The 15051-nt window shown below is 45.8% G+C and overlaps 1 protein-coding gene across 2 annotated transcripts in view; it reads right to left on the reverse strand.

Moving 5' to 3' along the window:
• LOC144929449 (butyrophilin subfamily 1 member A1-like) overlaps positions 1-15051 on the reverse strand; it is a 37641-nt gene that overhangs the window by 10468 nt on the left and 12122 nt on the right. The window contains exons 5-7 of one of the 2 annotated variants that reach the window (XM_078848876.1): positions 9930-9950; positions 8967-8999; positions 5777-7638 (exon numbers count right to left, since the gene is read on the reverse strand). The exons of the other annotated variant lie outside the window; for it this stretch is intronic. Of the exons in view, the coding sequence (XP_078705002.1) occupies positions 7124-7638; positions 8967-8999; positions 9930-9950 (569 nt within the window). The 3' untranslated portion in view covers positions 5777-7123. Of the gene's footprint in view, positions 1-5776; positions 7639-8966; positions 9000-9929; positions 9951-15051 lie in introns of those variants that run through there. 2 annotated transcript variants of the gene reach the window in all.

The following is a 15051-nucleotide window of genomic DNA, read 5'->3' on the forward strand; positions in this document are numbered from 1 at the left end:
AGCAGCTGGCAGAGGGGATTGAATCCAGGTCTGTCTGCATTAGGAATCCTCTGTGCCGATGTCATGACATCCGTGCAGTTGAATTGGTGCAAACCGCTAAAGCAGACGCACTGCACTGGTGCACAAAGGAGCTTGCCTTGGTGCAGTTTGCTGCAGGAAGTTACCAGAGCGAGCCGCACTGCTCCAGCGCATCTCCAGGAGGTGCTTGCCCGGATGTCACTGCAACACTGTGATTATACTGGTGCAGATTGCTCTGATATAGATGGGCCCTGAATCCCAGCTCCCTGCTGTAATGGCAGGCTGTTGAAATGGGCAGCATTGGCTCTCACTGTGTAAGGTGGGAATCTGTGAGCTTAGGGTTGGTTACACACCTGCAGGTGCAGGGAGCTCTGCAGAACATGTGGCATCTGAGCTGGAGATGGATGGTGGAGACAGCCTGTGCCATCAACTGTTAGTCACTGACTTCTCTGCTCAGTTCAGTAGGGCAGGGGTGTGGGCTACCGTGCACTGGACAGTTAAATCTACAGGGTCAGACATGCCTTGTGCGTGAGTGAACACATGCTCATTTTCTGATCACCGCTGCCACGTTTCCTAAGTCTTCCCGACTTAGAGTGCCTGTTCCTTTTAAATAGTACCATGCCGGCAGAGCTGAGCTACATCGGTGTGGTTTTCTTTGAAGTCGCAAAGTGTATTCTTTCGCTAAGAACGTAAGAACGGCCTTACTGGGTCAGAGCAAAGGTCCATCCAGCCCAGTATCCTGTCTGCCGACAGCGGCCAATGCCAGGCGCCCCAGAGGGAGTGAACCTAACAGGCAATGATCAAGTGATCTCTCTCCCGCCATCCATCTCCACCCTCTGACAAACAGAGGCTAGGCACACCATTCCTTACCCATTCTGGCTAATAGCCATTAATGGACTTAACTTCCATGAATTTATCCAGTTCTCTTTTAAACCCTAGCCTTCACAACCTCGCCTTCACAACCTCCCCAGGCAAGGAGTTCCAGAGGTTGACTGTGCGCTGTGTGAAGAAGAACTTCCTTTTATTTGTTTTAAACCTGGTGCCCATTAATTTCATTTGGTGGCCCCTAGTTCTTGTGTTATGGGAACAAGTAAATAGCTTTTCCTTAGTCACTTTCTCCGCACCACTCATGATTTTATAGACCTCTAACCACTGTGTTTACATCTCATGTTATTGTAGCTCTGTAAGTGGCTATGGGCCATCTCACTGCGTGGTGTTTGGGTAGGTTGCGATTGTTCATGGGGGTGGGGGGGAGAGGTGAAAGAGTTATAAATGTGACTGGGTATCAGAAAGTATTTCAAATAATCTAGTGCCAGAAAATGACCTTGAATGTGACAGCAGGTGGCTCCTCTGGGACCTTCTGCTAAGAAAAGCAAAACAGAGAAAGAAAAATGAACACTTCAGCACCAGGGGGAAAGGCAGTTTACTGTGTTTCTGAAGCCATCTGATTCCATTTCTGAGCAAGTTGCAGTGTGAGAGAGAAATTCATCAAATTGAAATGTATGTCGTGCAACATCCATACTGCACTTGTGCAAGGGAAGTTGAACAAAATTATCACGGTGAGTTTCAGAGGCGCAAGCTGTTAAATGATGCAAAAACCAAGCTGAAAAGACAACAGTAACGGCTCAGATTTTGTTGTTACTGTTATCATTATTATTACTGGGCTAGGTTGATTGGGTTTTTTTGTCTGTGAAAGAAATTTTGGACATATTGGCAGATACCTTCTTTCATTATTATTTGGACTTCTATTATGTAAAGGATTTTTAAATTTAGTTCAGAATTGTTGTAATGCAGTCCACCTTTGACCAAAAAAGCAAAAGAACAACAAAAAAGACAAGACTGCGCAAAGCACTGGTTTGTTCTGTGTTTAGGTCCAGTAAAGATAAGACACAACTGTACCTTATATTTATTATTGAGTCTGCAAAAAATCCCTACGTAAATATGCACATGTAATTTATTGGTTTGTTTTTCCTACAGTTAGTTAAGTATTGTCAGAGCCGCATGCTGCGGCTGCCAAAAATTTGTGAGAACCCCGGCTCTAGAAAGTGTGAGGATTTTGTTTTCTATGTAACCATTACTTTCCAGTATTTATTCACTCTCGCTTGCATCTCTGTTCTTTGATAATAAACTCATTCCTGTTTTCTGTATATCTAAGTGCTGTGTTCTCAATAGAGTGGTTGGCCTGAATTGAATCTTACAAGCTGCTGTGGACCGCGCCTCTGGGGTTAGAGTCACAGTTCTGCATGTGCTCCGTGGAACGGGCTGAACACTCCAGAGGGACACTCAGTAGCTTTGGGGGTGTCTATCGCTAACCTGTACACAGAGAGCGAGGCCTGCAGGGGGCTGGAAGGTCGGGCTTGCGCTGCCAGGAGTGGTGAATTAGCCTCTTAAGTCCCCTTGTGAATCCAGCCCTACCGTTCATTGGGACAAGTCCTCAGCTCCCTGAAGCTGTCCCGTTACCCAGGTCGCACGGTGCAGGTTTCCTCTCACCCATCAGACTTCGTTTTTAAAGGAAAGCTGAGATGCAGGAGATCAAGGTGGCGCTTCCAATGAACAAGTACCAGGTCACCCTCCCCATGGGATTCAGCCTCGTATGGTCCTTGCTCCAGACCCCCAACTCTGTGGGTCTCAAGCAGGGGTACACGTATCCCTGGGGTACACAGAGCTCTTCCGAGGAGTAGGACAACTCATCTAGATATTGGCCTAGTTTTACAACGGGCTACATAAAAAGCACTAGCGAAGTCAGTGCAAACTAAAATTTCAGACAGACACTGACTTGTTTACACTGTTCTATATGCAATACACTGACATGTAAGTACAATACTTATTTCCAATGGATTTATTTTATAATTGAATGGTAAAAATGAGAGTCAGCCATTTTTCAGCAATAGTGGCTGTGGCAACATTTGTATTTTCATGTCGGATTTTCAAAGCAAGTCATTTTTAAGCCACGTAAAACTTGGGGTACGCAAGAGAAATCAGACTCCTGAAAGGGGTGCAGTGGTCTGGAAAGGTTGAGAGCCACTGCCCTAACTCATCTCACAGCCTGGGACGTCTTCTCGACTGACGCTCCGCAGGAAAGCTAGAGATGAAAGACAACACCAGAGCCCAGCTTCCCAGTACAGGGAGGGGGAGGAAAAACTCACCCCAGCCTTTCCTTGTTACAGGGACCCACAGTGACACGGACTCTCTCTCACTCTGCAGCTTCTCAGGCTCTGCAGATGGGAACAGCTACGGGTGGATAAAAGGCAGCCAGGTTCTGTCTGAGACGTGTGCCGCGGAGCTCAAATGGATCTACCAGAAAGAAGCGGCCATGATATAAACAGCGCAACTGAGGATCCACATTTGTGTATCTGTAATGTGAATTACCTCCCTGTGAAGACTCCTGGGTAGGGCCCTACCAAATTCACCCATCCAGTTTGGTAAATTTCACGATCATGAGATTTTTAAAAGTCTTTTAAATTTCACAGTTTTAGCTATTTCAATCTGAAATGTCACCCTGTTGTAACTGTGTGGATCCCATCCCAGAAGAGAGTCATGGGGGGTCTCAAGGCTATTGGGGGAGGGGTGTCACGGTATTGCGACCCTGACTTCGGCACTGCTCCTGGCAGTGGTGCTACCTTCAGAGCTGGGCTCCCGGCCGGCGGCCACGGAGCTTTCTGCTGCTGGGGGAGGTTCCTGGAGGTGGCTCTGATCTGGCCCTGGGAGCAGCCCATGCAGGGGACGAGGTCCTGTTCCTCCCCAGCCCAGCCCGAACTTGCAGCTAGTTCCTGGCACACGATAGGAGCCCCTGCCCGGGACGCTCCCAGCCCTGCCCCTCCCCCGTTCCAGGGTCCAGCCCTGCCACTAGGATAGTCCACTAGGATGCTGGCAGGGGGGTAAGCCTTGGGCAACAGGGTCAAAAGTGGCAGAGAAATAAGCCACTGGGCGTTTCTTTTCTCCGTGCATCTGAGTGAGAACTCCAAGTGCACACCTAGATTGTACGTGGCAGAAAAGGGTAAAAGGCTTAGAATAGTCAGGCAGCCCTAAGGCAGGGGCAGAAGCCAAACCCTGTTTGAGGGAAACAAAGACTATCCTAGCTCTGTATCTAGTTAATGTTCACCTGAATTTCCCCCAAATCGAGCATTTGATTCTTGACAATGTTTCATACAGAGAAACTCCAGGCAGGGAGTGAGAGTCCTATGATGAGCACATTTCCAATGCCCACCCTGGTAGCTTACTAGCTCTCTCCATTGCTTTCTATGCCATTGTGTAATGTCCTACAAGGCTTCCTCAGGGCTTCAAGGTTTCCTTCTTGAAACTTGAAACTTGATCAGGTAACAGGCCCCTGATCTGATTACCCAAAACCCCCAACCAGAACCTACCTACCTGCCTACTTACTTATTTTTTAATGAATTAACCCTGAAATTCTCACCATGCTGTATCTTTGGTCTGGGTTTGTTGCTAGAAGGAGCTTCTCAGTAATATGAAGATGGAATAAAAACATACCAGATTGATGACAAAGTTCAAACATGTTGGCCTTGTCTTGACACAGAATGTAATATGGGGTGATTATTTCTTCCCTGCATGGGGGGCAATGTTTAAATGTTTATGGCAATGCCATAAAATTATGAAAAAAGGTACCAAGTGGTAATATTGCACAAAATTACCCCCTCCACACAAAAAATTAATAGTAAATTATAAAAATACTGTAAAGGCACATCTGTCTCCAACATGTTTCTTAACCACAAAATACAGGTTGTGTGTCAATGCTCATAAAAATTAAAAAAACTTACACATATAAAAAAATTGGGATCCCTTTAGTTTCCAGGAAACGCAAACCCATAAAAAAAGGTTAACACTTTCATAAACATGCACAAAATGTAGGTATCAACAAAATCACATTATTTAAAAAAATGCCCAACATGTAAAAATTGAGCTCCCTATGGAAGACTCCAGCAGAAACCATCCCTCTACTAATAATCAAGCCATAAAAGACCCATTCAATCCCTAACACTCTTAAGAAAGTATAACTATATTTGTAACTTGTGCAGAGGTCTGTATAAAGTTTCTGTATGCTTGGGTAATTATAACTTTAATAAAACTTATAAAATAAAATAAACCTTGCATTGGTAAATGTATGTGTGGTCACTACCTTTGGTCTTTGTGTTCCTAAAAACTCTAAATCTAAAGCAAGTAGCAAAGGTAACTTTCACTGTGTTAAGCTTAAAACTGTAGCTGCCAGAGCCGAACCCACGGTGGTGTAATACCACATTGCAAAATTCACTTTAAATAAAATTAAAGGCTACCCCCTGATAGCTGCAGCCCTCAATACCAGCTCCAGCACCACCTTCAGCACCATCCCCACTGCCTGCAGACCGACTTCCATGCTACCACGTCCAGCAGCCACTGGAAAACTCTGGGGTTGGATGGGCTCTGAGCAATGCATGGAGTGAAATGGGCAGATGTACCATGTGCATTCCACCCCCATAAAACAGCATTCAATAAGATCAACATTTTGACTAGGGGGAAGGAGAACTGGAGGTGCCCTTCTGACTTCCAGTTCCACTATTCGTGAGCCCATGGAGCTTGGACTTTAGCTATTGGTCCCCTTTTGCACAGGAAGAAAAGGAGGACTTGTGGCACCTTAGAGACTAACCAATTTACTTGAGCATAAGCTTTCGTGAGCTACAGCTCACTTCATCAGATGCTCATGCTCCAATAAATTGGTTAGTCTCTAAGGTGCCACAAGTCCTCCTTTTCTTTTTGCAAATACAGACTAACACGGCTGCTACTCTGAAACCTGTCCTTTTGCACAGGGTTGCACTTTATTTCACACTGCACACTTCTGAAGAATTATTTGTGGACAGGAAGTTATGGTGCCTGCAATGGTCTTTGGGTTATTTCAGCATTTTGTTTTGTTAATGAATTGGCTGGCTTGGACAATACATTGGCATATGAGTGTCAGGAAATAAAGGAAGAGTCAGGAAGTTGTATCCAAAGATTTTAAATAAAATATCAGATTCTTTTAAAAGCAACAGCAAATAACCAAGAGCAAATCAGCACATAGGAAATAGACACAATGCCAATGTACAGCATTACAGTCCCTCATCACATCTCCACATCACCCAGTGCTGCAAGGATGTAGGTGTGTAAGCCATCCCTTGTTTCCCTTGTTCACCTGGACCCAACCTCTGTGATGACAGCAGGAGCGATGGAAGCTCCATAAAAGTGTGGGGAGCCACCGGCACCTAAACTCTGGCCCTGCCCTCCCCCACTACCCCTTTTCCCAATGCCCTGCTCCCACATCACCCCTTCCTCCTGAGCCCCCACCCTCACACCACCTCTGCCCCGTAAGGCCCTACCCCTGCTCACTCCTCTCTGCCCCCGCATCGCTTGCTCTTACGGCTTGTTAAAAGTTGGAGGGCATAGTCCCCCATTTTTAAAAGTGATGGGGCCATGGACCCCTGACTCCCCATTCCAGCACCCCTGGATGACAGGTGCACATTCTGGATGTCTGTATGGGACTGCAACCAGCAGTGTCTTTCTCCTTGCAGATGCTAGGCAGAGCACAGCAGACCACAGCCATATGGATGGCACTGGCTATGTTGGTGTCCAAATGGTCTGTAGGTGGCACCATATTGCCTTCAGCCTGCCAAATGTGCACTCCATGTCCCTAGAAATCCTAGTGCCAAACACGAAACTACAGCATTCATGTCAACACACGTGTATGGAGTACGGATCATGTGCAGCTCGGCAGTGTGGACTTTTACAAGTGGACTTGACTAATGTGTGCACATGCCTGCAAGGCAGGATGGAGCACACGCTGCAGTGTAGACACACCCTTAGCTACTAACCTGACCAGTGGCTAGAGTTCTCTTGGATTGCAGAGGCTAGTGACAGACAGGCTGCACAATCTTAGGACCAAGGAAATTGGCTTGTCTTCCTCCATCTCTGCTCTCAATGGCTCTTAAATCCAGGGACACCACCCCTCTCCCAGGTTTATAGAAACTGTGCATTACAGGCTCTGCAGAAACATTGGAGACCTCCAGCATCTTAGGATGAGGATGTGTGAGGCTAGACTGGCTGATGACAAGTGTCCCAGAGGGGTATTTCTTCCTGTGTCTCAGGGACACAGTCTGAGCTGTGATTGCAAATCCCAGACCCAGAGCCAAGGGTGGATTTTCTCCCCAGCAAAGGAAGCCGGTGGGAAAGTGAATATCAGTACCCCTTTATCAGCATCAAAAAATGCCACCTTCCCCACTTCATTGTCCAGAGAAACCCGGATCCTCTTGGGCACCTGCTTCAGGGCCAATGGGGAGCGAGGAGAAGTGACAGCGAGGTACTGATTCCCCCAATGGCCCACAGCCCAGATCCCCTCCTCAGTGCTAAATATGATCTCTCCTTTCCTCCTCACAGACTCTCTAGCGATCCCCACAGCCCAGTATCCCCCATGTCCCACCTCCACCTCCCAGTAATGTCTCCCTGAGTTGAACCCCTCGTAGCCCAGCACACAACGTTCATATTCAAATCTCTTAGGATTGTCGAGGCAATCCAGCCGTGTGAATAGCCGTTTAACACTTTTGCAATCCACAGACAGGAGAAGATGGGGATGAACTGTGTCTGGATCCAAGTCACATTCTCTGGGAAAGAAAAAATCAGAGCATTAAGGGCAGAGCTCAGCCCTGCGGGAGAGTTTGATCATGTCAGTGACAGAATCTGCCCCAGATGGAGTGTGACTTAGGGAATCGCCTTCCTCCAGAATTTACCAGGTTGGAATGGGGAGCAGCTCTGAGATCTCAGCACAGTGCAGGGGAGAGTCACTCCCCTGACAGAGATGTGTCAGTAACAGAGTGAAGGGATCAGCTGGGCCAGGCCTCAGAATCAGGGTCTATCCCCTCCTGGCCCCACCTCTCCCCATGGAGGGGACTAGTATCCCTGGGGGGACACAGCAGATTATATGAAGTCAAGAATATTGACACAGCTTCCCCCCCCCCAAAGTGCTTTATTTCCAGCATGAGTCCTTTTGTTTCCCAGCTGCTTCCTCCTTTCAATGTGATATGGGCCTCCTCACTCTCCTCCCCTCTCCAAATGCTGGATCTCTGACATGCTCCTTCCTCAGACAGCAACAGGCCACATGGGGCAAGGACTTGACATGCCTCAGATTTCACTGCTCAGCAGCAGGTCCCGTTTCTCCCAAGGGCGGCTGCTCTGGGGAACTGCACTCACCCTCCTGTTAATTGCTATCATCTTCAAAACTGCTCATCATCCCACCCTTCCCTTCCCTTCCCTTCCCTTCCCTTCCCTTCCCTTCCCTTCCCTTCCCTTCCCTTCCCTTCCCTTCCCTTCCTCTCCTTCCCACCACCACCTTCACTCCCCCACCCATCTCTCCTCCACTGCTCGCTCTGGCTCATGTGCAGGAAGCAGGATCTTCCTCCCCTACATTTTATTTCCTCACTTACCCCAGCCCCTCTAGCTGTAATTCTAGTCAACACTTTCCCCATCTCCATCATCATGGTATCTAAACACCAGACACAGAATTCAGTTGCTCCTTGTCTGCAGAGCATAGCTCTGTCCCTCTCCCAGGCAGTGAGGGCTGAAGAAGAGTGAGGAGGAGACATGAGCAGGAGCAGGAAGGCAATTGATGGGAAGACAGGGCAGGCCTTGGCCCTGGGGTAGCAGCTGGGCAGGGTCATGTTCCATTGTACAATGACTGGGAGGTGCTCTCAGAAAGCCCTTCAGGGGGCAGGGCACATGCAGACAGAGGAGTGGGAGGAGCTGTGTATGATCTGGATGCATTGTGCTGTGGCAGGACATAGGCATAAAACCTGCCTCACATCCTGATGCGCACCAACATACAGGATGCTTGTGAGGTCTGCCCTGAACTACTCACTGCTGCAATCAAGGAGAAGGTGCAACATTTTCTTATGAAAGGTGATGGACATTGATACAGTATGATCTTCAATTACCTTTCTCCAGAGGGGCAGCAAGCTTTCTCCAGCCTGAAACCAACCACATAATCAGAGATGAGAATTCCCCAGAACAAATTCTCTAGGATTCAATAGGGTACAGAATGGTACACTGAGGGAAAAATAGATTTATAATGTCTATCAGATGTTTATGATAAAATAAAGAATCAGAAACACACCTAGATTGTGTAAGTGCTTCTCTCACAGAGGCTACACCTTTAACACACTCTTTTGTATTATGTCAGGTTCCATTAACTATGCAACTGTCAAAAAACTTACGATCTGATTTTTCAACGGACACATTAGAATTAGGATGCAAAATACCTGGTCAGAAAAGCCTGAACCTGGTCCCACCGAGGTCAGTGAAAAATCTCCCATCTATTTCAGAGGGAGCAGAATAGAACATATATGTGCAGCAATCGTGAAAAGATGGCTGCACGTGCTTAACTTTACAGATCGGAGTCACTCCGCTGAGTCCCATGAGTTCTACTCAGATACAGCAAGTCAAATCTGAAAGCTAATCCTAATTTTTGAATTAAAAGTGTTTTTCTTGACAAATTGCCTTTTTCAGAAACAAACATTTTTCTTCAAAACATTGCCAATTTAATTTCAATTTTATGACAAAGATCCATTTTCCACTTCTTTTCTGCACTATTTCTCAGTACTGTCAGGATCAAAGTTAAATCTGACAGCTCCTTTCTTTTCAAATCCCTTATCTTATTTTGTTTATTCTGTGTGACATTGATCAGCCTTACCTCTATTCCACATTTTTTAAAATCGAAATTGAAAAAAGAAAAACAACCTCCCCCAAGAAATAAATAATCAGAAAAACAACCCTGCCCCCCCAAAATCAATCAACCTAACAAAAAAACTAAATAAACGTCAACACCACAATGACAACAAAACTCTCTGATCAGTATACAACTGCGTGCAAAAAATAGAAAGAAGCAAAAGAAGACTTACCAAGCTCTGCAGTAAGTTTCCCTAAAAATGTAGAGAAATAAATATTCATTATTATATCCAGTTTTATCATCCAGAGCTTCTATCCCCCTGGATACACAGTTGAAAGGCTGTATTCTCTATGTATGAAATTCACACTATCGCTAAAGAGGGCAGTGTCTGAGTTATGGGAGTGTTGGGCAGAGAGATGTTACAATTGACAATACTTAGCTGTGATGATTCAAAAAGGGCTTGGTTTTAAACCTGAAAGTTGCTAGGAACTTTTTCCTCCCTGGAATAGATGCATTTATTTACTTCCCTGGCATGGGGTGTTTCTGTAGGGCCCAGCACTATAGAGCTCAGGTGCACTGCACTTTGTTAGCAAAAAGAGATTTCAGTAAAGATACCACAGGCAGGACACAGAGCACCTCTGAAGCCTCGCAATGGCCAGTGTACTCACTTTGATCTCAGCTGCAGCTCCTGCACATCCCCTATCTGGAATCTACAAAATCCTGGCCTGGTGGCTTCACTCCCATTTCTCTGCCGACCTGATACTTGTCATGTGACAATGGTAAAGCTCAACAGAGTCATTTTCTATATCACTGACCAGATCATGTTGTTATAATAAGGAAACAGAGCTATCCCTAAAACTCCTCAGTCTCTATCTTCATTTCTCCCTGTACTTCACTGTCCAGCCCCAGCTTCTGGCTTCCTGCATAGATTTATAGTACATATAGCCACACACACACACACCTCTTTCTCAGCAGTTGTTGACGTTATTTTGGCAGGTGTTAATAGGATTTTGATCCAAAGAGGATCACAGACTTTGTTAAACCCAAGCAGCCAAGCATCTGCCTTCAGGTTCAGTAGAAAGAATCATTATGGCCTTTTGTGTTGTGATCCAGCTAGAAATAATGAAAACTACTGCCCAGTGCACTGGGCACAAAGCCAACCCAGGTAGATTAACAGGGCTATCACTGATAGTGAACTCAGGGGCTAAAAGACCGTGTGTGTGTGTGTGTGTGTGTGTGTGTGTGCGCGCACGTGCGTGCATGTGTGTTTGTTGGAGGTAGAAAACCAAAAGAAACCTGGCAAAGGAGTTATGGGTGTGAACGGAAGCAGATAGGGCTCCTTGGGCACAGAGCTCACTACAGTGGAAGATTGGGGATTTTCTGAGCAAGGAAACTGTCTGCTGTTGTTGGTTTCTACTGTGTTCTAGGATAAAAGACTTTCCTCTACATATTCTGTAAATAACAAGATGACACCAAGAATAGACCTAACTTGTATCTATCAGAAACAACTCTGCACAAAGGGGAAAAACTGATACCAAGCTGGCATGAAGACCTTCCCCGCTGTGCAGGAGGGCACAGAGTCCCCCTTGTCTCCCACTTAATGTCACCTCCCGCAGGAGGGGAATTTCACCCTCAGTGAAGATACATCTTAAATCATGTTCTCTATGTTCTCATCTCCTACCTATTGAATTATCATCAATACATTATTGTGATATTTCATGTGAGTTTCAAGTTGGTGTTCCTTTATTACCAATAATCACAACAACAAAAATTAACAGCAAACAACTTCATAGAACAGTTTCTATTAGGAGAAAACATTTGAAAAGCAAGTTGTTTAAGAATATTTACAGTTAATGTAGATTGAAAGAAATGTTTACATTATATGAATCCTTAGCACCTCGATAAACATTAAATTTTTGTTTTACTAATCATGTGACTACATTGGAGTTCAATATCAAAGAGTGAGTATTTCCAAGTTGTGAAAGTTCTGAATTCCCAGCAGAATTAGAGCCCAGTCCTGCTTCCTGGCATATCCTACATATCCAGCAACTTTGTTGGGAGCTTTAGGGGTGCAAGGAGTGTAATTTCAGGCCCTAATATTATCAACTGTATTGTTCTAGGACTTGTGCATTTAGTGCTTGATCCTTCACTCCCTGAAGTCAATGACAAAGCTCTTATTGAGGATAGTGGTGTTTCTGGTTCTAAAATCTCTCCCATAATAAATAATAAATAATAAATAATAATAATAATGAGGAGACAAATTTGTGGAAAATTTTACTTGTTGGAGGAAAGATAATGACACCAATGTCGGTATCACATTTCCCAAACAAATAAATAAATAAAATAAACAGCGATAAATAAAAATTATTACTAGAAAATATGAATGGCCATACTGGGTCAGACCAAAGGTCCATCTAGCCCAGTATCCTGTCTTCCGACAGTGGCCAATGCCAGGTGCCCCCAGAGGGAATGAACAAAACAGGTAATCATCAAGTGATCATCCCATAGCCCATTCCCATCTTCTGGCAAACAGAGGCTAGGGACACCATCCCTGCCCATCCTGGCTAATAGCCATTGATGGACCTATCATCCATGAACTTATCTAGTTCTTTTTTGAACCTTGTTATAGGCTTGGCCTTCACAACATCCTCTGGCAAAGAATTCCACAGGTTGACTCTGCGTTGTGTGAAGAAATACTTCCTTTTGTTTCTTTTAAACCTGCTGCCTATTAATTTCATTTTATGACCCCCTAGTTCTTGTGTTATGAGAAGGAGTAAATAACACTTCCTTATTTATTTTCTCCACACCAGTGATGATTTTATAGACCTCAATCATACCTCCCCTCAGTTGTTTCTTTTCCAAGCTGAAAAGTCCCAGTTTTATTAATGTCTCCTCATACGGAAGCTGTTCCATATCCCTAATAAATTTTGTTGCCCTTTTCTGAACCTTTTCCAATCCCAACATATATTTTTTGAGATGGGGTGACTACATCTGCATGCAGTATTCAAGATGTGGGTGTACCATGGATTTACACAGAGGTATCTATCCCTTTCTTAATGATTCACAACATTCTGTTTGCTTTTTTGACTGATGCTTCACATTAAGTGGATGTTTTCAGAAAACTATCCATAATGACTCCAAGCCCTGGTCTACACTAGGACTTTAGGTCGAATTTAGCAGCATTAAATCGATGTAAACCTGCACCCGTCCACACGATGAAGCCCTTTATTTTGACTTAAAGGGCTCTTAAAATCGATTTCCTTACTCCATCCCTGACAAGTGGATTAGCGCTTAAATCGACCTTGCCAGCTCGAATTTGGGGTACTGTGAACACAATTCGACGGTATTGGCCTCCAGGAGCTATCCCAGAGTGCTCCATTGTGACTGCTCTGGACAGCACTCTCAACTCAGATGCACTGGCCAGGTAGACAGGAAAAGAATCGCAAACTTTTGAATCTCATTTCCTGTTTGGCCAGCGTGGCAAGCTGCAGGTGACCATGCAGAGCTCATCAGCAGAGGTGACCATGATGGAGTCCCAGAATGGCAAAAGAGCTCCAGCATGGACTGAACGGGAGGTACGGGATCTGATCGCTGTATGGGGAGAGGAATCCGTGCTATCAGAACTCCGTTCCAGTTTTCGAAATGCCAAAACCTTTGTCAAAATCTCCCAGGGCATGAAGGACAGAGTCCATAATAGGGACCCAAAGCAGTGCCGCGTGAAACTTAAGGCGCTGAGGCAAGCCTACCAGAAAACCAGAGAGGCGAATGGCCGCTCCGGATCAGAGCCCCAAACATGCCGCTTCTATGATGAGCTGCATGCCAGTTTAGGGGGTTCAGCCACCACTACCCCAGCCGTGTTGTTTGACTCCTTCAATGGAGATGGAGGCAATACGGAAGCAGGTTTTGGGGACGAAGAAGATGATGAGGAGGAGGAGGTTGTAGATAGCTCACAGCAAGCAAGCGGACAAACCAGTTTTCCCAACAGCCAGGAACGGTTTCTCACCCTGGACCTGGAGCCAGTACCCCCCGGACCCACCCAAGGCTGCCTCCTGGACCCGGCAGGAGGAGAAGGGACCTCCAGTGAGTGTACCTTTTAAAATACTATACATGGTTTAAAAGCAAGCATGTGAAAGGATTAATTTGCCCAGGCATTCACGGCTCTCCTGGATGTACTCCCAAAACCTTTGCAAAAGGTTTCTGGGGAGGGCAGCCTTATTGCGTCCTCCATGGTAGGACACTTTACCACTCCAGGCCAGTAGCATGTACTCGGGAATCATTGTACAACAAAGCATTGCAGTGTATGTTTGCTGGCATTCAAACAACATCCGTTCTTTATCTCTCTGTGTTATCCTCAGGAGAGTGATATCATTCATGGTCACCTGGTTGAAATAGGATGCTTTTCTTCAGGGGACACTCAGAGGTGCCCGTTCCTGCTGGGTTGTTTGCCTGTGGCTGAACAGAAATGTTCCCCACTGTGAGCCACGGGGAGGAGGGAGGGTTGAGGGGGTAGCCACGCGGTGGGGGGAGGCAAAATGCGACCTTGTAACGAAAGCACATGTGCTATGTATGTAATGTTAACAGCAAGGTTTACCCTGAAAGACTGTAGCCACTGTTTTATAAAATGTGTCTTTTTAAATACTGCTGTCCCTTTTTTTTCTCTGCCAGCTGCATGTGTTTCAATGATCACAGGATCTTCTCCTTCCCAGAGGCTAGTGAAGATTAGAAAGAAAAAAAAAACGCACTTATGATGAAATGTTCTCTGAGCTCACGTTGTCCTCCCACACTGACAGAGCACAGAGGAATGCATGGAGGCAAATAATGTCAGAGTGCAGGAAAGCACAAAATGACCGGGAGGAGAGGTGGCGGGCTGAAGAGAGTAAGTGGTGGGCTGAAGAGAGGGCTGAAGCTGAAAGGTGATGGCAGCGTGATGAGAGGAGGCAGGATTCAATGCTGAGGCTGCTGGAGGATCAAACTAATATGCTCCAGAGTATGGTTGAGCTGCAGCAAAGGCAGCTGGAGCACAGACTGCCACTACAGCCCCTGTGTAACTAACCACCCTCCTCCCCAAGTTCCATAGCCTCCACACCCAGACGCCCAAGAACGCGGTGGGGGGGTCTCCGGCCAACCAGCCACTCCACCACAGAGGATTGCCCAAAAAACAGAAGGCTGGCATTCAATAAATTTTAAAGTTGTAAACTTTTAAAGTGCTGGGTGGCATTTTCATTCCCTCCTCCACCACCCCTCCTGGGCTACCTTGGTAGTCATCCCCCTATTTGTGTGATGAATAAATAAAGAATGCATGAATGTGAAGCAACAATGATTTTATTGACTCTGCAAGCAGTGATCGAAGGGAG

The sequence above is a fragment of the Lepidochelys kempii genome, chromosome 14 (genome assembly GCF_965140285.1).
Source record: "Lepidochelys kempii isolate rLepKem1 chromosome 14, rLepKem1.hap1, whole genome shotgun sequence".
Lineage (NCBI taxonomy): Eukaryota > Metazoa > Chordata > Testudines > Cheloniidae > Lepidochelys > Lepidochelys kempii.